At 41.5% G+C, this 27,381-nt stretch overlaps 1 protein-coding gene across 1 annotated transcript in view; it reads left to right on the top strand.

Moving 5' to 3' along the window:
- The window catches only part of LOC132825451 (ADP-ribosylation factor-binding protein GGA1-like), a 42,473-nt gene that overhangs the window by 2,163 nt on the left and 12,929 nt on the right, over positions 1-27,381 (top strand). The window contains exons 2-6 of the mRNA XM_060840734.1: positions 12,883-12,967; positions 13,323-13,398; positions 14,218-14,316; positions 17,826-17,949; positions 18,932-19,032. Of these exons, the coding sequence (XP_060696717.1) occupies positions 12,883-12,967; positions 13,323-13,398; positions 14,218-14,316; positions 17,826-17,949; positions 18,932-19,032 (485 nt within the window). The remainder of the gene's footprint in view (positions 1-12,882; positions 12,968-13,322; positions 13,399-14,217; positions 14,317-17,825; positions 17,950-18,931; positions 19,033-27,381) is intronic.

Below are 27,381 nucleotides of genomic sequence, written 5' to 3'. Positions count from 1 at the left end.
TGCCGTATTTTAGATGAGACATTGAACTGAGGCCCAGTCCATTAACTCAAATAGATGTAAATGTTCTCAAATTCATATTAAAAGAAGAGCAGATAAATTTTCTGTCCCAGATCATATTCCTAAAATCAAAAAACAAAGAATTGCGGATGCTGGAAATCTGAAGCAAAAACAGAAATTACTGGAGAAATTCAGAAGGTCTGGCAGCCACTGTGGACAGAAGGCAGAGTCAATGTTTCAGGTCCTGTGACCCTTCTTCCTTGTGGTGAGGAAACTGTGGTATATATGCTGCAGGCAAGGTGTGTGTGTGGGGTGGGGGGGGCAAGAGTATATACCAAATCAACATCACTAAGACTTTTAATCATTATCCAATTTTTGTTTTTGAAGTTTACGATGCATGTCTTAGCTGCCATGACTATTACTTCGCAACAGTGACTATACTTCAGAAGTAGTTGCAAAACTGTACAGCACATTCCAAATATGTGCAAAGATTATGTGAATGCCAGATCTATGTTTAAAGCAGCAAAAACAACACAGCACGAAACTCGAGAAAGATTTCACTGGCTGTGCTATGAACTGGCTATCCATGGTTAGTACAGAATCCCAGCAGTTTAGAAACCAGCCATTTGGCCCATCGAGTCCACACCGACCCTCCAAAGAGCATCCCCCTCTCATAGGCGAAAATGAGGACTGCAGATGTTGGAGATTAGAGTTGAGTGTGGTGCTGGAAAAGCACAGCAGGTCAGGCAGCATCCGAGGACCAGGAGAGTCGATGTTTTGGGCAAAAGTCCTTCATCAGGAATGAGGCTGTGAGCTGAGGGGTGGTGAGATAAATGGGAGGGAGGGGGGTGGGGCTGGAGGTCGGGTAGGTGAGAGCGCAATAGGTAGATGGAGGTGGGGGTAATGGTGATAGGTCAAAGGGGAGGGTGGAGCAGATAGGTGGGAAGGACAATGGACACGTCATGAGGGGGGTGGAAAGTTGGAAGGTTGGATCTGGGATAAGGTTGGGGGAGGGGAAATGAGGAAACTGGTGAAATCCACATTGATGCCATAGGATTGGAGGGTCCCGAGGCAGAAGATGAGGCATTCTTCCTCCAGGCGTCAGGTGCTTAGGGAGTGGTGATGGAGGAGACCCAGGACCTGCATGTCCTTGGTGGAGTGGGAGGCAGAGTTGAAGTGTTCAGCCACGCGGCAGTGGGCTTGGTTGCTGCAGGTGTCCTGGAGGTGTACTCTGAAGCGCTCTGCGAATAGGCATCCTGTCTCCCCAATGTAGAGCAGACTGCATTGGGAGCAACAGATACAGTAAATGATGCATGGAAGTGCAGGTAAAACTCTGATGGACGTGGAAGGCTCCTTTGGGGCCTTGGATGGAGGTGAGGGAAAAGGTGTGGGTGCAGGTTTTGTAATTCCTGCAATGGCAGGGGAAGGTGCCGGGAAGGGAGGAGGGTGGGTTGGCCCTGACGAGGGAGTCGTGGAAGGAATGGTCTTCACAGAACGCGGATAGGGCTGGGGAGGGAAATCTATCTGTGGTGGTGGGGTCCATCTCAGACACCTCTCTCCCTTCCTGAACCTCTCCATCTCCATCATTGGTGGCTGACTCAACCCTGACATCTTCTACAAACCCGGCACCGCCTTCCTAACCTGCAATCTTCTTCCTGACCTCCGCCCCCACCCCACTCCGGCCTATCACCCTCACCTTGACCTCCTTCCACCTATCGCATCTCCATCGCCCCTCCCCCAAGTCCCTCTTCCCTACCTATTATCTTAGCCTGCTGGACACACTTTCCTCATTCCTGAAGAAGGGCTTATGCCCGAAACGTCGAATCTCCTGTTCCTTGGATGCTGCCTAACCTGCTGCGCTTTCCCAGCAACACATTTTCAGCAGCATCTTCTACAAACCCACCAACTCCCACAGCTACCTGGACTACATCTCCTCTCACTCTGCCTCCTGTAAAAATGCTATCCCTTATTCCCAGGACCAGTTCCACCACGGAACACACCAAATGGTGGTCTTTTTTTTTAAAGACTGCAATTTCCCCTCCCACGTAGTTGATGATGCACTCCAGCACATCTCATCTATCTCCGCCCTTGGATCTCATCTCTCTAACTGCAACAAAGACAGAACCCACCCCCCTTGCCTCACATTCCATCCCACCAACCTCTGTATACATCATATCATCCTCTGCCATTTCTGCCACCTATAAACAGACCCACCACCACAGATATATTCTCCCCCCCGCATCCTGATCCGCTTTCTGTAAAGATTGTTTTGTCCACACCTCGCTCTTCAGGTGCATGCACCCTACCAACCCACCCTCTCTTCTGGACGCCTTCCCCTGCCACTGCAGGAATTGCAAAACCTGTGCCCACACCTCTGTCCAAGGCCTCTTCCATCGCCACTCCCTAACCATCTGATGCCTGGAGGAAGAATGCCTCATCTTCTGCCTTGGGACCCTCCCAACCCCATGGCATCAATGTTGATTTCACCAGTTTCCTCACTTCTCCACCGCCCATCTTATCCCAGGTCTAATCTTCCAATGCAGCACTGACTCATGACCTGTCCTACCTATTTCAGCTACCTTCCCCACCCCCCCCCCCCCCCCCCCCCCAAATTTATCTCATCACCTCCTCGGCTCTCAGCCTCATTCCTGATGAAGGGCTTTTGCCCGAAACATTGAATCTCCTGCTCCTCAGATGCTGCCTGACCTGCTGTGCCTTTCCAGCATCACACTCCCATCCCCCTCTCCAACCCTGTTCTTGTAACCCAGCATTTCCCATGGCTAATACACTTAGCCAGCACATCCCCAGACTCTATGGTCTAACTAGCATGGCCAATCCACCTAACCTACATATCTTTGGGAGAAAACTGGAGCACCTGGAGGAAGCTCCACTAACACAGGGAGATTATGCAAACTCCACATAGACAGTCACCCAAGGGTGGAGTTGAGGCTGGTTCCCTGCCACTGTGTGACTGCTGCCCAGTAGCGAGAGGTAAATGAGAAAAATTTTCAAGGTCCTCTTGATTCAAATTTCGTTGTCCTTTCACTGTTATGGAAGCACTGTAGACCCATCCAATTTTGGGATTAAATTTCCAAATCTACCAAGGGTAACTCTGATCTGCTGAGTCAGAGGCCAAAGTGACCTTTATATACTTCAGCACTGTTCCCATAATCTTTTCATGTTACTCTGTTAATATGTAACTCATCTCTGCATCCCTGTTGTCTTCTATGGTAGCTCTGATATACTGAGTTGGAAATCAAAGTGACATTTATATATTTCAGCATTGTTCCAGTAATCTTTCAATGCTATTGTATTAAGATGTAACTCACCTCTAGGTACCTGTTGTTCTAAATATAAAACACTCCAACCTCTAGATTATACTTTGCCTGCAGCTCATGGTATTCTTTGTCCTACATACAAACACTGCAGTCCTCTTCCCCAAACCTCTTGATAGATTGCAACCTGTAATGTACTCCTAAGTATCTATTGTTCTATACTATATGTAATTCAGTGTTTTCTTGAATTTTCTTTGTCGTGTGCAACCTGTGTTGCTCTGCCCAGACTGTTCCAAAGCAGTGGCAGGGGCACTGGCTCATTTTAAAGGGAAAGTTCATTGTAGATCCCACCACTTGCCTTGATGCTTTAATTAGATTCCTGGCCAGTGTCTTATTCCTTGACATTTCACTATATGTTGCAATGTACAAGTTGAGTTCTGAAACTTACAAAAATGAAGGTTGACCTTCAACAACACAAGTGTAAATTGTGAATCACTGGTGTGCTGGTTGCTAATTTGAAATGTGAAGAACAACACTGATAATTTGTATTCACCTAATGTGGCACAATTTAGTGAATGAATTAATGATATTAATATTGTATGTTTAATAACAATCAAATTGCTTTAAATCTTAATTTGCTTTCTTCTGCATCAAATGAAGAGTTCATGAAATTCTTTCTTAGATTCTTGTTTTCAGTATCATCATAAGGATCCCATCCAGGATCAGATTTGGCATGCTTCTTTCAGCATCATCCCTCCACAACAAATCATCTTCTGCTCATTGAATTGAATACACCACATTTTTTGAATAATCTGATGAAACTTTATGCACTAATATCATCCCATGATTTGATCATTAAAAACTATGCAAAACATATTCCTTGTAAGGGATTTTTTTCTTTATCAACCATTCACTAATTCTATTCATCACAGACATGATTCTTCAATGGCTTGTTGAGACACAAAGGTTGACCAATAGACCTGTGACCTCCTAGTGTACTTGCAACATGTGTGTTATTTCTTCACACGCACCTCTTGATCTCATCAGTTATATGGATGTGAACATATCCCATACTAAAAAGCCACATTCCTTACATAGCCAACTGATCCAAAACTTCACTCCATCCTCATCTTGGTAAAATAGAAAGTACTGGAGGGAAGGATTCATTTGAAAAGAAGTTTTAAAAAGTCAGTAAGAAATGAGAAAGTAGAGGCGTAGGCAGTTAAGAGGCAAATGAAAATGTGACGAAAGGGCTAGAATAGATAAGGAGGAGAATGAAGCAGAAATTAGAACCAGGGTAGGTAAAAATGTCAAAGCCTAAGGCACTTTACAAATGTGCTACACACATTGAGATAATGGTAAGAAAAGGATGAGTTAACAACACAAATAGAAATAAATGGAAATGACTTGATTGCTATTACGGCGATAAGGTTGCAGGGCAAGCAAGACTGGGAACTCAGTATTCAAGGACATTTGATATTCTGCAAGAATAGATACAAGGGAAAAGGAGGCGGTGTTGCTTAGTGAATAAAGTGCAATGGTGAGCAATGATATGGATGCGGTAGATGAGAAATAGAGTCAGCTGAGTGGAAATAAGGAATAGCAAGAAAAATAAGTTGTGTGGAATTCATCTGTAGGTCTCTGGAGAGTTGCCTCACAATAGGACAGAGTATTGGGAAGTAATAGAGCGGTGTAAGAAGGGCAGTACAATTGTCATGAGTTATTTTAATCTGCATATTGGCTGGACAAATAAGATGGGCAAGGGTAACATGAAGCACAGAATTGTAGAGTGCATCATAGATAGCTTCTTAGAACAGTCAATTTTGTAACCTGCACAGCAACAGGTTGTTTTAGATCTCATAATGTGTAAAGATGTAGTCCTAATAATAATCTCTTAGTTCAAAATTTTGTAATAGTGATCACAATCTCGTAGAATTCCAAATTCAGTTTGAGGGAGAGCAATTGGGTAATGACCATTACAGTGGTATGAAGAAAAGGTTGTCTAAACAGGGCTAGGTTACAGACTAAAGGGAAAGTGGCTGAGGAGTGGCAGACATTTTGTAATGTCCAGTGAAAATTTGTTCTGGTCAAAAAGAAGGACTCTGAGAAAGATTACCCACCTGTGGTTAACAAGTCCAATCAAAATCAAAGACCTAAAAGCAGCAAAAACAAGTGATGGTTAGAGGATTAGAATTTTTTTTAGGACAACAAGGGCAAATGAATAAGTTGAATGAGTAGGCAAAAATCTTGACAAATGGCAATTAATGTAGGAAAGTGAGGTCGTGTACTTTGGGAAAAATCAGAAGGCAGACTACGAGTTAAATGGAAAGCGATTCCACAAAAACACAGTTCTTGTGAATGAAACACAAATAGTTAACATGCAAGTGTGTCAAGTAATTAAGATGACACTTAGAATGTTGGCCTTTATTGCTAGGCAGTTAGAGTTTAAAATTAGGGGGAAATGCCCCCAAAAAACTATGGATGCTAGAAATCAGAAACAAAAACTGAAATTGCTATGAAAGCTTAGCAGATCTGGCAACATCCATGGAGAGAGAGCAAACTTAACCTTTCAGATCCACTGTCTGGTCAAAAATGTTCTGAAGAAGGGTCACTGGACCCGAAATGTTAACTCTACTTTCTTTCCATGGACACTGCCAGACCTGCTGAGTTTTCCCAGCAATTTCTCCAGTTGTTAAAAATAGGGAAGGCTCGTTACAATTGTACCTGCAGTAATATGTGCAGTTTTAGGTCCTGTATTTAAGAAAGGAAGTTATAGAGATGTACAGCATGGAAACAGACCCTTCGGTCCAACCCGTCCATGCCGACCAGATATCCCAACCCAATCTAGTCCCACCTGCCAGCACCTGGCCCATATCCCTCCAAACCCTTCCTATTCATATCCCATCCAAATGCCTTTTAAATGTTGCGATTGTATCAGCCTCCTCCACATCCTTTGGCAGCTCATTCCATACACGTACCACCCCCTGCGTGAAAAAGTTGCCCCTTAGGTCTCTTTTATACTTTTCCCCTCTCACCCTAAACCTATGCCCTCTAGTTCTGGACTCCCCAATCCCAGGGAAAAGACTTTGTCTATTTATCCTATCCATGCCCCTCATAATTTTGTAAACCTCTATAAGGTCACCCCCTTAACCTCCGACACTCCAGGGAAAACAGCCCCAGCCTGATCAGCCTCTACCTATAGCTCAAATCCTCCAACCCTGGCAACATCCTTGTAAATGTTTTCTGAACCCTTTCAAATTTCACAACATCTTTCCGATAGGAAGGAGACCAGAATTGCATGCAATATTCCAACAGTGGCCTAACCAATGTCCTGTACAGCCGCAACATGACCTCCCAACTCCTGTACTCAATACTCTGACCAATAAAGGAAAGCATACCAAAATGCCGCCTTCACTATCCTATCTACCTGCGACTCCACTTTCAAGGAGCTATGAACCTGCACTCCAAGGTCTCTTTGTTCAGCAATATTCCCCAGGACCTTACCATTAAGTGTATAAGTCCTGTTTAGATTTGCTTTCCCAAAATGCAGTACCTCACATTTATCTGAATTAAACTCCACCTGCCACTTCTCAGCCCATTGCTCCATCTAGTCCAGATCTTGTTGTAATCTGAGGTAACCCTCTTCGCTGTCCACTACACCTCCAATTTTGGTGTCAACTGCAAACTTACTAACTGTACCTCTTATGCTCACATCCAAATAATTTATGTAAATGACAAAAGGTAGAGGGCCCAGCACCGATTCTTGCGGCACTCCACTGGTCACAGGCCTCCAGTCTGAAAAACAACCCTCCACCACCACCTTCTGTCTTCTACCTTTGAGCCAGTTCTATATCCGAATGGCTAGTTCTCCCTGTATTCCATGAGATCTAACCTTGCTAATCAGTCTCCCATGGGGAACCTTGTCAAACGCCTTACTGAAGTCCATATAGATCACATCTACTGCTCTGCCCTCATCAATCATCTTTGTTACTTCAAAAAATTCAATCAAGTTTGTGAGACATGATTTCCCATGCACAAAGCCACGTTTACTATCCCGAATCAGTCCTTGCCTTTCCAAACACATATACGGCCTGTCCCTCAGGATTCCCTCCAACAACTTGCCCACCACCCAAGTCAGGCTCACCAGTCTATAGTTCCCTGGCTTGTCTTTACGGCCCTTCTTGAACAGTGGCACCACGTTTACCAACCTCCAGTCTTCTGGCACCTCACCTGTGACTATCAATGATACAAATATCTCAGCAAGAGGCCCAGCAATCACCTCTCTAGCTTCCCACAGAATTCTCGGGTACACCTGATCAGGTCCTGGGGATTTATCCACCTTTAACCATTTCAAGACATCCAGCACTTCCTCCTCTGTAATCTGGACATTTTGCAAGATGTCACCATCTGTTTCCCTACAGTCTATATCTTCCATATCCTTTTCCACAGTAAACACTGATGCAAAATATTCATTTAGTATCTCCCCCATTTTCTGTGGCTCCACACAAAGGCCATCTTGCTGATCTGTGAGGGGCCCTATTCTCTCCCTTGTTACCCTTTTGTCCTTAATATATTTGTAAAAACCCTTTGGATTCTCCTTAATTCTATTTGCCAAAGCTATCTCATGTCCCCGTTTTTCCCCCCTGAATTCCCTCTTAAGTATACTCCTATTTTCTTTATACTCTTCTAAGGATTCACTCTATCTATCCTGTCTTTGCCTGACGTATGCTTCCTTCTTTTTCTTAACCAAACCCTCAATTTCTTTAGTCATCCAGCATTCCCTATACCTACCAGCCTTCCCTTTCACCCTGACAGGAATATACTTTCTCTGGACTCTGGTTATCTCATTTCTGAAGGCTTCCCATTTTCCAACCGTCCCTTTACCTGTGAACATCTGCCTCCAATCAGCTTTCGAAAGTTCTTGCCTAATACCGTCAAAATTGGCCTTTCTCCAATTTAGAACTTCACCTTTTAGATCTGGTCTATCCTCATCCATCACTATTTTAAAACAAATAGAATTATGGTCACTGGCCCCAAAGTGCACCCCCACTGACACCTCAGTCACCTGCCCTGCCTTATTTCCCAAGAGTAGGTCAAGTTTTGTATCTTCTCTTGGAGGTACATCCACGTACTGAATCAGAAAATTGTCTTGTACACACAAATTCCTCTCCATCTAAATCCTCAACACTATGGCAGTCCCAGTCAATGTTTGAAAAGTTAAAATCTCTGACCATAACTACCTTATTATTCTTACAGATAGCTGAGTTCTCCTTACAAGTTTGTTTCTCAATTTCTCTCTGACTATTGGGGGGTCTATAATACAATCCCAATAAGGTGATCATCTCTTTCTTATTTCTCAGTTCCACCCAAATAACTTCCCTGGATGTATTTCCGGGAATATCCTCCCTCAGCACAGCTGTAATGCTATCTCTTATCAAAAATGCCACTCCCTCTCCTCTCTTGCCTCCCTTTCTATCCTTCCTGTAGCTTTGGATTCTGGAACATTAAGCTGCCAGTCCTGCCCATCCCTGAGCCATGTTTCCGTAATTGCTATGTTATCCCAGTCCCATGTTCCTAACCATGCCCTGAGTTAATCTGCCTTCCCTGTTAGGCCGCTTGCATTGAAATAAATGCAGTTTAATTTATTAGTCCTACCTTGTCCCTGCCTGCCCTGAATCTTTGACTCACTTCTGTTCTCAGCTGTACCCGTCTCAGATCGATCTCTTTCCTCACTATCTCCCTGGGTCCCACCCCCCACCTTACTCGTTTAAATCTTCCCAAGCAGTTCTAGCAAATTTCCCTGCCAGTGTATTAGTCCCCTTCCAATTTAGGTGCAATCCGTGCTTCTTGTACAGGTCACTTCTACCCCAAAAGAGATTCCAATGATCCAGAAATGTGAATCCTTCTCCCATACACCAGATCCTCAGCCATGCATTCATCTGCTCTATCCTCCTATTCCTGCCCTCACTAGCTCGTAGCACTGGGAATTTTCCAGATATTACTACCCTTGAGGACCTCCTTTTTAAATTTCTGCCGAACTCTCTGTAATCTCCCTTCAGAGTCTCAACCTTTTCCCTTCCAATGTCATTGGTTCCAATGTGGACAATGACCTCCTGCTGGCCCCTCTTCCCCCATGAGAACATTCTGCACCTTCTCTGAGACATCCTTGATCCTGGCACCAGGGAAACAACACACCATTCTGCCTTTTCTCTGCTGGCCACAGAAACATCTGTCTGTACCTCTGACTACAGAATCCCCTAACACAATTGATCTCTTGGAAGCCGACGAACCCCTTGCATTAGAGTCAGTCTCAATACCAGAAACTTGGCTGTTCGTGCAATGTTCCCCTGAGAATCCATCACTCCCTACATTTTCCAAAACAGCATACCTGTTTGAAATGGGTATATCCACAAAAGACTCCTGCCCTAGTTGCCTAGCTCTCTCACCCTTTCAGGAGTTAACTCATCTATTTGACTGTATCTGTGACTTCCCCCGCCATCCTATAACTGCCATCCATCACATACTGTTGCTGTTGCAAATTCCTTATCGCTTCTATCTGTCTCTCCAACCAATCCATTCGATCTGATAAGATTTGCATCTGACAACATTTATGGCAGATATAATCCGCAGTAACCCTTAAACTCTCTTTAAACTCCCACATCTGACAAGAAGTACGTATCACTGCAAAGGCCATTTTTGCTCCTTGACAATCTACGACCCCGAAAATACAACATTTTATTCCTCTACAAACACTGCCCTAGTTTAAATTAATAGCTATGGCTTATATTTTAAGATTAATCAACAGACTTATCTCCAAAAATATATAATCAAGAATGAATCCGCCATACTCATGATTAGCCTTTCTCATGGACAGACTTAAAACAACAATTAACTTATCTGATTCCGTGCTGCGAACTTTGCCCAACAGTTCCTCGAAGATTAGTTGTGAATTTCACTGTTTGTTAATTTTCCCAGATGCACTCCGATCTCTCTCTCTCTCTCTCTCTCTCTCTGTCTCTCTCTCTCTCTCTCTCTCTCTCTCTCTCTCTCTCTCTCTCTTTCCCCCCCCCCCCCCCCCATCTCCTTTGTAAACTGCTGTTGTGTATTGGAGGTCATTCAAAAGAGAGTCACTAGTCTGATTCCTGAAATGAACTGTTAACAAGAGCCACTTAGCAAGTTAGGCCTTTATTCATTGGTGGTTAGAAGAATGAAGGGGTGACGTTATTGAAATACAGAGGATTCTGAAGGAACTTGACAGGGGTAGATCTTTTCACTCAGGGACCGGGGAAGGATCCCAAATTAGAGGACACTGTTTTAAAACTGAAATGCAAAGGAATTTCTTCTCTCAGGGAGTACTGAATATTTGGAATTCTCTGCCTCAGTAGATAGTTGTGGAGGCTAGATCATTGAAGTTATTTTGAAGACAGAAATAGATTTTTGAAATATCAGTGAGTTGAGGACTAAGAGAGCTGCCTTGGGCAAAAAAAGAGGCCTGAGGCAAATGAACCATGACTTTGGTGAATGACAAGGCAGGTTTAAGGGGTCAAATGAAACTGAGCTGGTCTGGTAGCATGTGTGAAGAGAGGATGTTACCATTTCTAGTCTATTATAATTCTTCAGGACTTGATAAGTGTATGTGGACTCAAACCATTCACTCTGTTTCTCTCTTGACATGCTGCCAGACCTGCTGGGTCTTTATTTCAGATCTCCAGCATCTTCTGTATGTTGATTTTATTCAATTGTTGTTACAAACATGTGCAAAAGCTACTTCAGTGAACTTGATGTTTGGCTTGGTTTACATTTAGAAGTTATAACAAGCTTTAATTTAATATTCTGGATTAGTGGTGCTAGTAGAGCACAGCAGTTCAGGCAGCATCCAAGGTACAGTGTAATCGATGTTTCGGGCAAAAGCCCTTCATTAGGAATAAAGGCGGTGAGCCTGAAGCGTGGAAAGATAAGCTAGAGGAGGGTAGGGGTGGGGAGAAAGTAGCATAGAGTAGAGGGACTCACTGAGATTCTTGTAGAGAGAGGAGGAAAACTTCTTCAACCCTGCTGCTAACACCAGCTAATATGGATCTTCTCCTGTCCTGTCATTGTCACTAGAACTGTAATCGAACATTTCCATTCCATAGTTTGACTGATATACATATTGATATTCATCGGCTCTTCACCGATGTCGCTAATGTGACAAATGGATGGTTGTGCTTTGTCATTGATAAATCACTGGAAATTGGCAATTTTGGCATTGTGGTCAGTTGGTGAGCAATCTTCGTGTTCTGTTGCAACATTAGACTTTATGGAATGAAGCATCCACATGAACTAGTTGTTGGTTTGAAATCTTTGCTGGAATCAGCATTTAATTTGGCTCACTTAAGTGTATTTATACACATCTGATTTCTGGTAATGATGTTTGCTTCAGTGATACGGGGAATTGTTGAAACCACAGCTGGAGTACATAGTGTGATAATACTGTGGCTTTATTTTATCCCAGCTTTTAAAATGGAAGAAAGCCAGTTAAGCAGACAGCTTGTGAGGCCTTGTTTAAGTTGGAACAATAGAAGCAGCCTGGATGGGTGTGTCCAGCTCATAGATCAGGCTTTGTAGCTTTTTTTAGTTTATAGGTTTAGCTATAAGCAGTTGCTGTTAGAGATTCAACAGGGCAGAAACTGCTGAAGTTTTTGAGAAGTAGAAGCTATTTGTTCCCTCTCTTGAATTTAGCTAGTTGTTGGGATTTCTCTCTGCTGCTGGGTTACCTGTGAGACAAATCCATTTTTCTGAAGTTGTCTTTTTGCTTGGGTGTATTTATAGGATGTTACTATATTGGAACAGTTAATTAGTAACAGTCACTGTGTTTGTAATTCTGTTAAGTTTTTCAATAGAGCTGTTATTCAAAGTTCTTCTTTCTTTTGTTGTATTTTAACAATGGTGTTTAAATAAATGGTGTTTTGGTGAATGTAGAGAAATTTGACTAACCTTACCTGTGCTTGCTATAACATGATTCTGGCCCCATTAGTTTCAATGGTGCTGGTATTGCACGGTTTTCTTAAAAAGTGAGATCATATGGGAACCAAACTATGGCGTTAAATGAGAATTATCTATATTTGGTAAGTAAAACATGCAATCTGGAATGAAAAAAACTGATGCTAATTTTTAATGGGTGTGTAGAATTTTGCAGCTGAAAAGGCAGGGAGGTGGTTAAGATGAGTACATTTCTTTGAGGTCATCTGGTATATATATTGTTATCTATGGTTTACACATTCTAAAACTCCTTGATTAAGTCTAATCTATAACTCTTCTTGGTGTCCTCCAAATATAAAACATCATTTTCCTGTCCCATCTCCCCTACTTAATTATAACAGCATCTGGAATAATTCCTGAAGATTCTCTGACAATCATGGAGGGCTGTAAATCCAAAACCAGAGCCTGCCCTGAACTGTAATTCAAGAAAACAAAATCCTACAGATGCACCTAATTTGAAGCAAAAGCCATTTGGTGGAAAAAGTCAAAAGGTTACCTACATCATGGAACGATGAGAGGAGTTGTGGCCTCGGTCTGGAGCTTTGTTCAGCATCACACTGTTAGATCTAATGTCTGTGTGTTTCTTTTAAAGATAAAGCGACAAATCCTCTAAACTCTGAAGAGAAATGGGAATACATCAAAGGATTCTGCGATCAGGTCAATCTGGAACTGGAAGGGTAAGAGGGGGTGATCATCAGTGATATCAGTATAAGTAGAGATGATACGTATTCTGTGAGACTTACATGTCATTTTAGACCAGTATCATCCTGTTTCATGATCACTGAAAAAGTCTTCAGGGTTATGCAGAAAGAATGGGACTAATTGGATCAGAGAGCTGGAATAGGCATGAGAGGTAACCTCCTGTGCATTATTATTCTATGATATAAGCATCAGGATAGATATAAAAGATGACAATTTGAGACGTGTCCTGATGTTAGGATGACCTCTTTGGAAAGGCAGTTGACAAAAAGGTATTAAATGAAAACGGACAAAACATAATGAAATTTGAACTGTAAATTCCTCTTTCTTTAGCCCACAGATTGCAACTCGCCTTTTGGGTCACAAAATCCAATCACCACAAGAAAAGGAGGCACTGTATGCACTAACGGTAAGGCTGTTCACAGATTGCTATGAACACATAAATTTATTCAATATTTTTTAATTACCAGCAGCATTACAACTTGAAGTCCCATATGGCAGGTACACCATGGTTCAGATTTAAATTAAAGCTTTCTCAGCACTCAGGGCAGATACACCACAGGTTTAGGTATAATGTAAAGAACTCTATAGATATTTCATTAAATACCCCCAAGGGAGGGAGAGCACAGGATAGAAACAGAAACATTCCATCAACATTCATGGATCACCTCCTCTCAGTTCAAAATTATGGCATGGGAACATAGGAATTAGTAGATGAAAAGGTCCAAAGTCCTTCTCACCATTTACTATATGTGATGGGGTCAAAAATTATAGCAGTTGTTCTTGATTAGTTGGTCCATACCAAACCCAGGTGTAAGGTATATGAAAAAAAAACCTCAGTAGTAGGGAGCTTTGGGAAATATTGGTTCAGAGTTGCCTGTTCCTTGATAAGCAATATTACACTTGACAAATGTAATGTCTCAAATAACTCACTGCATCCAAAATATTATTTTCACAAACAGTTGGAACCTTGAAAAATCAACACTGACAGTTCCCATTATGGTCCCAGAGAGTTTTACTTTCAATAAACTGCTAACTGAGCAGTTTCACTCTTTTTTGTTTTAGAGATCATGTTCCATAGATTGACCACTGATCATATGTTGTAGCTAGTGATTATGGTTTGATGTTTGAGTGTGTATGTGTGTATACAGAGTTTGATTGTATTTGTTGGTTTTGGTATGGTGTTTGTGTGTACAGTGTTTAATGACCTGGATTTTTCTTTTCACAGGTATTAGAGGCTTGTATGAATGACTGTGGAAAACGTTTTCAGAATGAAGCTGGAAAATATCGATTTTTAAATGATCTAATTAAAGTTTTATCACCAAAGGTATTGTACAATGCTTTCCAGATCAATATTGTATCTTTGAGCTATAGTGATAACGAACAATAATGCTGTGGTGCATTCTGATCCTTTTTTTAGCTTACCTGTGAGTTCTAGGTTTTCGTTATGTTTTGTGTGAAGATATAATGCCTGCTATCACACCTGGACGTTGTGCCTCAATTTTCTGAGATTGTACCCCCTCTTATTCAAAACTCCACACCCACCCTACCAGAGAAATAATTGCTTTCTATCTAACCTATTGAAACCTTTAATCACCTTAAATATCTTCATTTGATCACCCTTTACTATTTTGGACACCATAGGAGTACCATAGGACACCAGTCTATGTACCTATCTGTGCATTTTATTCCTTTCAGCCTGGTAAAATTCTGGTGAACTTATGATATCTTTCTTAAAGGCCAATATATTATTCCCGCGGCACTGTTCCTGAATCTGAACAAATACTCAAGATGGGGTCTGATAGGTGCATCTCCAACCACTGCAGAGGTTGCCAAATACATTCTTTGTTGAAGTGTTTCTCCCCAAAGCTGACCTAATCAACTGGAGGAGATCCTTTTAAAGACTGTTGAACTGTATTTTCTGACAGCTTGGGAACACTGTCCATTCATGGTGTTATGATCACAAGGAAGCAGTTAAAAAGAAATTCAAACCTCCACTTGCTGTTCTGTTTTTAATTCCACCCAAGAGTCCCCCAAACATTCCAGGATTTTGAGGGTTTTTCATTTCTCCTGGGATCAACCTATAGTGTGCCACAGATTTCAGAAATTCACTTTTTCTTCTGTTTCTCCAATTTGGTACTTAGACTTTCCTAGCTCCTTCTGTCAGGAGGATTCCTTTGAGGACCACTTCCAGTAGTTTTATTAGATGAATCTGACAATTTTAATTTCTCATGAATTTAGACTTTCTTCGCAAGCATAACCTCCCCTCTCAATTTCTGTTTAGTGACTCCAATTCCGTAACTCTCCTTCCGCTTGGCCTCTGTGCTCTGTTTCTTGACTGCTGTCTGATACACCACTATCTTCTCAAGTTGACTCTTGCCAGCTTTCTCTCTCTTTCTCTATATCTGTGTCAAAGAGCAGAAACACACAAGAATCCTAAAACAAAAGGGTGTATCTCCTGCACCCTATTCACATGGTAATGTGGCACCCTGGGATGTGTCAGACCAACCAGTTTCAATTTCTAAACCGGTCCCTTTGATCTGATGAGGATATTAACAGAGTCAGGGGTCTACAGCATGAAAACAGGCCCTTGGCCAACTTGCCCTTGCCGTCCAGTTTAATAATTTTAACTAGGCCCATTTGCCTGCATTTGATCCATACCTGCCCAACCATGAACCTGTCCAAATGTTTCATAAGTGGCATAAATTATACTTATAATTTATAACTAATTAATTGTTTATAATTATTCCTCGTTGGGACCTCTGTTGTTTGTAATATATATAAATGATTAACATGAAAATGTAGATGGTTTGATTAGCAAGTTTGCAGTTGACACTAAAATTGGTATTATTTAAGAGGTATTTGACAGTTTCTCAAATCCACACTTGTTTCCCCCTCAGAAATATGATGAGATTCTCCATCTCCTCACTTCCCACCCCAATTTTTACCACCTTGAGCAGGATTTGCCACCAAACCACCAGTTTCTCTCTCTTCTCGTTAGCATGTTGAAGGGACTATTCCTTCTGTGACATCTTGGTCTACCCAATAAGCACCAACATCTTACCACCTTTCCATGGCATTTTCCAACTCGATTGCAGGAGATGTAACAACTATTCTTTTCTCTACTCTCAGCCAACTTCCCCTCTCACTGTCCAAAGCCTCAAACACGCCTTCCAAGTGAAGTAGCGATGTAGTTGTACATTCAATTTAGTGTATGCATTGCTCACAAAGTAGTCTCACTGTGGACGCAAAAGGCAGTCTGGGTGACTAGTTGCAGAATACCTCCATTTAGTCTGCAAGTATAACCTAACTCAGACTCTTGGCCTCTGTGTGGGTCCAATGTAGTGATTTCATGGCGACCCAGCATGGTGGTCCTTTGGTCCGGTGTAGCCTCAGCATGGATCTCTGGCTTTGAGATGATTCAAGAAGTGGTCTCACGGCCTTGAGAGCATTAAGGTGAAGCCCAGAGCGGCCTAGACTCAAGGCCCGACACAGACCAGAGGCTAAGTGCCAACTTGGACTTGGTTGGAAGGACTATTATTTTTAACTTGCTAATTTCTTTATTTTTCTAATTTATTCCAGTGATCTCTAATTCTGGGCTTTTTATTTCTTGATTTTTCTAATTTTTCTTTCCTTAAAAATTTGTACTTAAGAATCTGTACCTAGGTACCTTTTTGTACCTAAGATGGTGTCGAAAGTGATGACTTGTAAACTTTTCATTGTACTCATTTGAGTACATGACAGTAAAGCTAATTCTAATTCAAACTTTAAATCTTTTGTAATTTAAGTGCACTATTTGCTCTCCCAACGCGTTTCTATACTCCACTTGGTGCAGTGTACTAGGGAAGATCAACTTGAGCTCATGGAGCATCACCTTAGCTTCTGATCAGATATTTTACAGCCTGAATACAGAGTTCAGAACTTCAGACCATGAACTCTGTCCACTGTGTTTTTGTATTGTGCCAGTTGAATCTTGTTTTTCATGTGTTTATTGTTCATTATTTTGGCATTTACACTCTGGACAGATGCTTTGACTTTACACAGCCATTGTCACTCCCTTTGTCACTTCTTTGTCATTAAATGTCTACCCTCCATTATGTCCAGACTTTATTTTTCATTCTTTTTTCCCCTACCATCATCACAGCCATAAAGCCATAGGGCAGCACGGTGGTTAGCACTGCTGCCTCACAGCGCCAGAGAACCCCTGGGTTCAATTCCCGCCTCAGGCGACTGACTGTGTGGAGTTTGCACATTCTCCCCGTGTCTGCGTGGGTTTCCTCCGGGTGCTCCGGTTTCCTCCCACAGTCCAAAGATGTGCGGGTCAGGTGAATTGGCCATGCTAAATTTCCTGTAGTGTTAGGTAAGGGGTAAATGTAGGGGTATGGGTGGGTTGCGCTTCAGCGGGTCGGTGTGGACTTGTTGGGCCTAAGGGCCTGTTTCCACACTGTAAGTAATCTAATCTAAAAAAAAACCCATCATATTTATGACTTGTAGAATCACAGAATTTCCTTTAATTCTGAAGAATTCATATTGAAACATTGTTTCTTTTTGATGTTCCCAGACTTGCTAAGTATTTCCAGCACATCCTGTTTGTTCACACTTTCCTTACATTTAACACTTCCAAGTCCTGACCTAAAAGTTATATTCCTAAAACATGAACCATGAAAGTAAACTTTCTAAACTGTATTCTGATGCATTACAAGCTTTTTTTGAGCCAACCATGTCAATGTGTTTTTATTGAAAGAAAATTTAGGACAGCAGTGTTTTCAGAAAGAATGAGGCCAGACTGCAGTTCACGACAGTTATATCTTTGTTGTCTTTTTTTTCTCCGCACAGTATCTGGGCACATGGTCCTCAGAAACAGTGAAGGCCAGGATAATAGAAATGATGTATAGTTGGACATTGTGGCTGCCAAGTGAAATAAAAATCAGAGATGCCTATCAGATGCTGAAGAAGCAAGGTATGTAATATGTTACTGACTCAGTGCAAAGTGTGGAACGAGAAAAAAAACTGTATTTGTACGACATATTTCGCAACTTCAGGATGTCCCATATGACTTTTTGCCAAGGAAGAACTTTTGAAGTGTGGTCACTGTTATAATGTGGAAGCACGACAGCTAATTTGCACACACTAATGTCCCACAAACAGCATTGCAATGATGTAAGCTTCTTTTAATGGCTGTGAGCGAAATAAATATCAGCCAGGACACCAGGGAGAGCTCCCCTGCCCTTCTTCCAAATAATACTACAAAATCTTTATGTCTGAGAGTGCAAACATGGCCTTGTTTTAACATCTCATTCAGGGTGTAATTGTAATGTTACTGGATTAGTAATCAAAATGATCAGGCTAATGTCCCAAGGACATAGATATAGATACCACCACAGAAAGTGGTGGGATTTACATTCATTTTATAAATCTGAAATATTAAGCTACTTTCAGTAATGGTGGTTGTTGTAAAAATCCATCTGGTTCACTGATATCATTGAGAGAAAGAAGACTGCCATCCTTGTGTTCTAGCCCTACAGATGGCTCTTAACATGCTTCTTGAATGGCCTGGACAAGCCATTCAAGATCCCTGCAGTTGGGGTGGGCATTGCATGAACATTTGTTTTTAAAAAATGATGGTTCATCCCACATTCCTTACTCAATCGTGCCTTCTTGATACAAACATCGAATTCTTCCCACACCCTTTTACTGGCTCCTGTTATCATAGTGTCTAGCCTCTTGTTCACTCTCCTTCCACATGTAAGATGTAATTTTCCTGAGAGAGAACAAAACCATTTGAAGAAAGTGTCACGGGTGTTAAACATTATCAATTTTACACTGCCTCTGTTTTCTGACATGGTGGAAAGCTGAATTTGTACAATAATGTCACAATTACTGTTATTCTATTATAAATATTTTGTTTCCCTTCCTTGAATTTGTTTTCTTTCATTCTTCAGGTGTCATTAAGAAAGATCCTAAATTACCAAATGTGAAGCCTTTTCCACCACCTTCTCCGAGAATGAAGAGCTCACTTTTTGATGATGAAGAGAAATCGAAGGTTTTAAAAAAACTCCCCCACAGTACACACACTTAAACCTTCTACCTTAAAAGAGGTGGCTAATGAGTAGTAGATGCATTTGGTGTTAATTTTCCAAAGATCCCATTAGACTGGAAAGTAGCAAATAGAAATAACTCCTCTATTCAAGAGAGGCACGCAGAAAACAAGAAAATATAAGCCACTTAGCCTGACATCAGTCATGGGAATTGTATTATAATTGATCGCTAAGAAAGTTATAATTGAGCACTTGGGGAAAAACTCCATTTGGACGCAATACGGTTTTGTGGAAGGGAAATCCATGTTAAACCAATTTACTGGAGTTCTTTGGAGGATTAACATGGTCAGTGGATAAAAGGGAGTCTGTTGATGTACTGTACTTGGATTACCAGAAGGCATTTGTTGAGGTGGCACATAATTAGTTATTGAATAAATAGAAGCTCATAGTGTGGGGCAGTGGTTTCCAGCCTTTGAGGCACAAGGTCATGTTTTGAATTTAGCTGCAAATCAGGATCTAACCTAAAGAAAATACAGAATTAATATTTTATTTTTAATGTTATATAAATCTAAAACCAAGTATATAACTATTTGTTTTGTCCTCTACTCACTACGTCTCAGGGTAATACCTGTGATTGCGCACTATCTACCAGTGCCTTGAAGTCTTGTTGTCATTTGAGTTTGTTAATCATATACAGTCAATCAAAAGAGTATCTGTGAGGTGGAAGCGAAACTAGAACTTGATGATCTTCATTGTTGAGAACGTTGTCTCAGAGATATGTGGAGTCAAAGTAAGCTCACTTTCAATGAACAGGATGATAGGAGTGGGTATCATCGAAATGCAATGAGAAACATTCACAATCCTTCAAGTCCTGCTGTAGTTGCCAAAAGACGTCTTTTTTTTTGTAGATATTTTTATTGAAATTTAACATTTTTGAAAATTTACAAAAATAAACAAAACTCTCAAATACAAACATTGATGTACAATTAAATCATATATACAATAGACATAATTTAACAAAGAAAAGAGAAAGAAAGAAAACAAAAAAAGAAAAAAAAAGAAACGAAAAAAGAAAAAAAACTCAACTTTCTACTAATCTAACCTATAACTAACCAGAGTGTATACCTAAGTCTCTTACATGCTCGGAATGTATAAACATCAAATATAATAAAACCCGTATTCGCGCAGGATTCCTCTCCCAAGGGGCCCCGGAGCAGCCCGGTCTGAATTCTTCACTAAATAAAAGCCCTTGTTAGGATAGCCGAAATATCTGCATTTATATAATTCAAAAAGGGCTGCCATATTTTATAAAATAATTCAGTCTTTCGGTGCACCATATTTGTGAGGAAGTCAAGGGGGATATATTCCATAATTAATCTGTGCCAATTTGAAAGTCATGGGGGGCCCTCAGCCACCCAGTTCACCAAAATATTTTTCCTTGCACAGAAAGAGAGAATAGAAAATAGTCTCTTCCCATGCACATCCAGAGATGAGAGGTTCGAAAAGCCCAAAAGGAGAGATACAGGGTCCACCCTTATTTCCGTTCCTAAAATTTCTGTCAGGGTATTTGCCACTTTAGTCCAGTATCTGCGGATTTTCTGACAAGTCCACAAACAATGTACAAGAGTACCCACCTCTATTTTGCATTTAGGACACATTGGAGATGCTCCTGCCTTAAATTTTGCCAGTCGAGCCGGAGCTATATGGGCCCTATGAAGTATCTTTAGTTGGATAGCCTGAGTTCTGTTACAGATAGCAATTCTTCTAGCATTTTCCCAAATGTTATTCCACATATCCTCAGAGATTTCTAGCCCCAAGTCCTGCTCCCATGTTTTAAGCAGGTCATCCATGTCTCCTGAGACTCCTTCATGTAGCAAATGGTATATAGTACTAACGGAGGATGCCCCCGCTGGTCGTAAGACATTACGTTCTCTGTCTGATTTATAAAGACTATCTATTAATGTAGTCTTCCTCTGTATATAATCTCGAACTTGGAAGTATCGAAAGAGATCCCCATTAGGTATTCCGAATTTCAGACGCAGCTGCTCAAAGGACATCAGGATCCCATCTTTAAATAGGTCCCCTAAGCATGAGATGCCCCTGGATCTCCAGAGTTTAAAGGTGGCATCTGTAATCCCCGGTTGGAATCCCCATGCGCCTACTATTGGTGCATGGGGGGATGTTTTATGTGAGTTACCCTCATTTTGCCGCATTATATTCCAGGCCTTAATTGTGTTTAATATTATGGGATTTTTACAGTGGTCTGTAATGATTTTCCTCTTATCTGAAAATAAAAGGTTAATAAGTGGGTATTTTACTTGGGAGGCTTCGATATCCAGCCAAATTGATTGTGGATCAGATGAAATCCAATCAGCTATGTAACTTAGTAGGGAGCTTAACTGATATTTCCTAAAGTCTGGGAAGTCCAGTCCTCCCCTTGCCTGTGGAAGCTGTAGCTTCTTCAGCTTAATAAGAGGCTGTCTATGGTTCCAAATAAAGGAGCCCAACCAGCCATATAATTTACGTAGCTTTGGCAGCATCAGCGGGAGCATTCTCATAGGATATAAGAGACGGGGCAGAACATTCATTTTAATTAATGCTATTCTCCCTAGCCAGGAAATCGGAAGGTCTCTCCATCGCTGGAGGTCCTGCCTTATCCTTTCCATTAATTGTACAAAATTAGCCCTATACAGCTGATCAAATACTGGCGTGATAAAAATACCTAAATATAAGAAGCCCTCCAGGGACCAACGGAAGGGAAAAGGGGATCCGTCCATTAAGTGGGGTATCATAGCCAGACCACCCATTGGCATGGCTTCCGATTTTGAAAAATTAATTTTATAGCCTGAGAATGCACTAAATGTATTAATAACTTGAATTAGACGAGGCACTGACATTAAAGGATTACTGAGGAATAAGAGAACGTCATCTGCATAGAGGGTAATTTTGTGTTTACCTGTACCAATCCTCGGGGCCGTTATATTAGGATCAGTCCGGATGGCTTCTGCTAATGGTTCGATTATCAGTGTAAACAACAACGGTGAGAGAGGACATCCTTGACGGCAGCCCCTACCCACACTGAAGCCATCCGATCTTAACCCATTAGTAATAACAGCTGCTTTGGGGTCATTATACAATGTTGAAACCCATTTGGTAAACACCTGTCCAACGCCAAACCTTTCCAATGTGTAAAATAAATATGACCATTCAACCCTATCAAATGCCTTTTCCGCATCCAATGAAATTACTACTCCTGGTATCTTTCCCTGATGACAGGCTTGGATCATATTCAAGACCCTTCTGATATTATTGGATGATCTGCGGCCCTTAATAAATCCCGTCTGGTCCTCCTTTATAATATATGGCAGTACCCTTTCTAGTCTTAGTGCTAACATTTTTGAGAGAATTTTAAAGTCTACATTTAGTAAGGATATTGGTCTGTAAGATGCACAATCTTCTGGGTCTTTTCCTTTTTTGAGGATAAGAGAAATATTTGCTTCTTTCAGCGTGGGCGGGAGACAGACCTGACTATGCGCAAAATTATACATATCCATAAGTGGGTCAACCAATATTCCTGTAAATTCTTTATAGAATTCAGCTTGAAAACCATCTGGGCCCGGTGCTTTTCCGCTCTGAAGTTGCCTAATTGCCTCAAGTATTTCTTGGACTGTTAAAGGGGTATTTAGGGCCGACACCTGTTCCGGAGTCAGGCCCGGGAAGGTCAAATTTTTAAAAAATGACTGCATCCTCCTAATCCTATCTTCACAATCCTGCGATCTATATAGTTCAGAATAAAATTCTTTAAAGGTCGCATTGATCTTTTTATGATCATGAGTCAGGGTACCTGTACTTTCCTTGATGGTCGGAATAGTTTGAGGGGCTTTCTTTTTCTTTGCAAGAAATGCTAAGTATCTACCCGGTTTGTCGCCATATTCATATAATCTTTGTTTCGCAAATAATATTTCCCTTTTAGCCGTTTGAGTAAGTGCGGTGTTTAAAGCTGTCCTAAGAGCTGTAATCCTCTGCAATTTTGTGATAGAAGGTCTATCAGCGTATGCTGTTTCGGCTGCTTTTAGGCGAGCTTCGAGCAGACGCTGTTGCTCTCCCTTCATTTTCCTCTGGGTCGCTGAATAGGAGATGATCAAACCTTGTGCATAAGCTTTGATGGTCTCCCACATCATTGACGGATTGCTAGCCGTACCAGTATTAATTTCTAAAAAGGTTTTAAGTTCTTGGGAGAAGTACTTTAAAAATTTGCTATCTTTTATCAGGAAGGGGTCCATACGCCAATGCCGAGCAGATGTCCCATTGTTCTTTACCTTAGTTTCCATGTATACAGCGGCATGGTCAGAGATTGCTATAGTACCTATTTTACAGGTTGCTATAGAGTTTAGAAAAATCGATGGGGCAAAAAACATATCAATTCTTGTGTGACATTTATGTGGATTAGAGTAGAAAGAAAAATCTCTACCCTGTGGATGGAGACATCTCCATACATCTACCAATCCTAATTCTTTATTCAGGTCCGCCAGTTGTCTAGATCTGGGAGATACTCCAGCGGCACTCTTGGGAATCCTGTCTATTTCCGGATCCATAATACAATTAAAGTCTCCCCCTATGATTGTATGACGGGCACCAAAGGCCATCAGTTTTGAAAAAGCTTCCGTTATGAATTTAAAGGGGTGTGCCGGGGGGCAGTATACATTTAAGATCCCATATTCCTCTCCATTTATGAGGGCTTTAATCAAAATATATCGTCCAGATTCGTCTTTTATCTGATTTAGAATTTTCAAAGGGAAGTTCTTCCGGACAAGGATAACGACTCCCCTGCTTTTTGAATTAAAAGAGGAAAAAAAGGCCTGATCAAATCCGCCCTGTCGTAATTTTAAGTGTTCTTTATCCGACAGGTGTGTCTCCTGTAGGAGAGCTATATCAACTCTCTCCTTCTTAAGATTTGATAATATTTTCTTCCTTTTAACTGGCGAATTACTCCCCCTGACATTCCAGGTGCACCACTTAACCAACTGTTCAGCCATAATCATCTGGACAGATCCGAGACCCCTCGGGAGGGGAAACCCTATCTAGAACATCCCGAGCATGGAGCATACAAGATTTACAAAAGTAAAGATTCTCTGATACACTCAAAACAATATAACAAAAAACTCTTTCTAAGTATAAAAAATATAAAACATTCCGAATTGGAGATTTTCTCCCTTGTTCCCAGGGAGCGTCACTTCCTCTCCCACAGTCCATCTTACCCTCTTCCAACCAGTGCCCCACCCTTGACCCAGGTGTTCCTCAATAAAATGAGGAGAATTCAAATATAATATAAAGCTAGAGTTAACAGTGAACACCCCACCCCCACCCACACCCACATCTAAATATATTTGGGAATATTAATACCATATATAACTATAAGATTACAATCTCAACATGTAATACTTAAATATAATACCACAAAATAACAGGGGAAAGAAAAACAACCCCGCTCCTAAAAACAGAAGTAAAATAGAGTAAGGTAACCACCTCTCCCCATCAACATTAACCAAACGCCCCAACATATATATATATACATACACACATAGGGGGAAAGATAAGAAAAGATGAAGGGATGTAAACCAAAATAATGGGAAAGGCAGACCAGCGTCCACAATCTCTTACAGTTTATTTAAGAGAGTCCAAGAATTCCTTAGCCTTCTCCGGTGATCCGAAGTTATATATGGATCCTTCGTGGCTAAGGCGTAGCGTCGCTGGATATCGTAAGGAGTACTGGATATTTAAGTCCCTTAAACGCTTCTTCGCCTCATCGAATGCCTTCCTCTTTCGGACCAAAGCTGGGGAGAAGTCCTGGAACAGCATGATCCTGGATCCTTTGTGGGCCATAGCTTGGGGATCTTTTCCCAGATTTCTTGAGGCTTCCAGGAGCATCTGCCTCTCCCTATAGCTCTGCAGCTGGAACAGGACCGGGCGTGGGCGCTGGGTTGAGCCGGGCCCACGTACTGTGACCCGGTAGGCCCATTCTACCCTTACCCGGCCTGATCCATTATGCAGATTTAAAAGTTGTGGCAGCCAATGCTCTAAGAATGCTGTTAGCTGGCCTCCCTCTTCCTGTTCGGGCAGGCCCAACAACTGAATATTTTTTCTACGACATCGATTTTCGAGGTCATCAATGTGGTTTTCTAGGTTCTGGACTCGATTCTCGAGAAAACGGATGTGGTCGGCTGTTGATTTTATCGCAGTCTCTGAGGCTGCGGCCTTCGACTCCACCTCTCTGACTCGGCACTCCAATTCCTGAATGTCTCTGCCCTGCTTCTGCAGCTCAGCTGATAGTGCTTCTCTGCTCTGCCGAGACTCATCGATAAAAGCATCAATCTTCGCCTCCCACCTGGCAAACATCTCTTCAAAGCTCATCTTCATTGGTAAATCTCCTGAAGTAGCTGAAGACACCTTTGTTGCAGCTGAAGAGGGAGAGGGTGGGGGAGGGGTCCCTGCTTTCTTAGAGCCGCCTGTTCCCTTCCCTTTACTCATTTTCCAGCTAGTATTAGACTATTTAAATGTACTAATAGGTAACTATTTAAGGTTAACAACTATTATAAATGGTTTAGTGAGTGTGGTGGGGGTGGATAGCCCACTTTTCCCAAGTTTTGGGTAGAGCACTGTGGACTCAGTCTTGCTGGGTCGCCGCCATCTTGGATCCCCCCCAAAAGACGTCTTTGAACAAAGATTTCATATGTCCTGCTACTGTGGAATTACCAAGTGACATGCTCTGAATTGTTGTTATTATTTCTTGTTTGTTCTTAAGGCCTTTGAATAAATAGGCAGTGGCCACAGTAATTGTTTCTTTAATTACTTCACCACCTGTGAATGATGGCAATTGAGCTTTCAAAATGGCCTTCAGCTTGTCAACTTGCTTTGCGTAAAGCATGCTGTTTAAGAGCATTTACAATGCATTGTCGTATGGTGTCATTCCATATTCTCTTTTTCATTTATACTGTAAAGTTTGTGAAATTTAAGGCAAACACTTATATTTTACAGTCATGAATAGATTTTCGTTTTCCTATTCTGCCTGCAAGTTGTACATTTTCGTTACTTAAGTGATGAATTTGGATAATTTCTTATTATTGCTTCACCTTCGTGACACACAAGTCACACTGTATGTTGCCTCTGAATCAGCTCCTCTAGGACATCCAGAATTTGCTGCTGCTTTCAAGTATGGAGCTTGGGGAGGCGGCTGGGGGCGGGTCACTCCTGCAGTCACAATTTATTTCTGGGATCCCTGATTGGTTTGCATCGTTCGGATTCTGGATTGGGGTGTGACTGTGTTTCCCATAATTCTTAGTCATTTTGTATGGACCTTTTCGATGAGCAATTGTTGGGGATAAAGTGCTGTAGATCTACAGAGAAGAGGCAGTGGAGTGGGACTAACTGAGCTACGATAAGAGAGATACAGAGAGACCTACTGTTTCTAGTACTGTCATGTACTGGCTTCGCACAACAGTTCCTGCTATGTTACTTTGTTATTGCTTTGCGTTGCCATCACGAAACTTATTTAACTCTGCAATGATGGTCTATCTGGACCAATCTGAAACATGATGCAAAAGCTGGCAAAACCTGATTTGGAGCATGCAATCTTCTGTAGCTGTGTAACTTCTGGAAGTGAAGGTCTTGCAGTGGCATGGCGTTGATGAATTCAGGTAGTGAGGGAATGTGGATAGGCATTGAGTACAACTGTCAGGTGAGGGAATGCTAATGGGCAGAGAGGGCGACACACAGTGAAAGAATGTAGACAAGCAGTGAGATCGCACATGGTGAAGGAACGTGGGTGGGCAATAAAATTAACTGTCAGAGATACACACAGAAAGGGAAGGTGAGCAGGTAATGAGATTGACTGTCAGAAACTGATCAATCAGTTGATTGTAATCTACATGTTGGAGACCATGGGAGTAGTGAGTAATGTACAATCATGGATATACGATTGGCTAGCTGAGAAAACAGAATATGTGTAAATAGCTCTTTTTCAGATGGGCAAAATACATTAAGAGGGGTCTCACAGGGGTCTCTGCTGGGCCTGCAACTTTTACAATTTATATCAATGACATAGATGATCAAACTTGCTGATGACACAGAGATAGGTATGTGTGAAAATGGCAGAAAAAAATGTGAACTGATTATAGATATGTTAAGTTCAAAAATACGGCAGATAGAATACAATGTGGGAAAATGTTAAGTTCACTTTGGCAGGAAGAATAAAAACACAATTATTTAAACAGAGAACAGCTGCAGAATTCTGATGTAAAGTGGAATCTAGGTGTTCTACTGTATGAGTCATAAATAGTGAGAGTGTAAGTACAGCA

Source organism: Hemiscyllium ocellatum, chromosome 20, assembly GCF_020745735.1.
Source record: "Hemiscyllium ocellatum isolate sHemOce1 chromosome 20, sHemOce1.pat.X.cur, whole genome shotgun sequence".
NCBI classification, from domain to species: domain Eukaryota; kingdom Metazoa; phylum Chordata; class Chondrichthyes; order Orectolobiformes; family Hemiscylliidae; genus Hemiscyllium; species Hemiscyllium ocellatum.
This window is presented reverse-complemented; position numbering and strand designations above follow the sequence as displayed.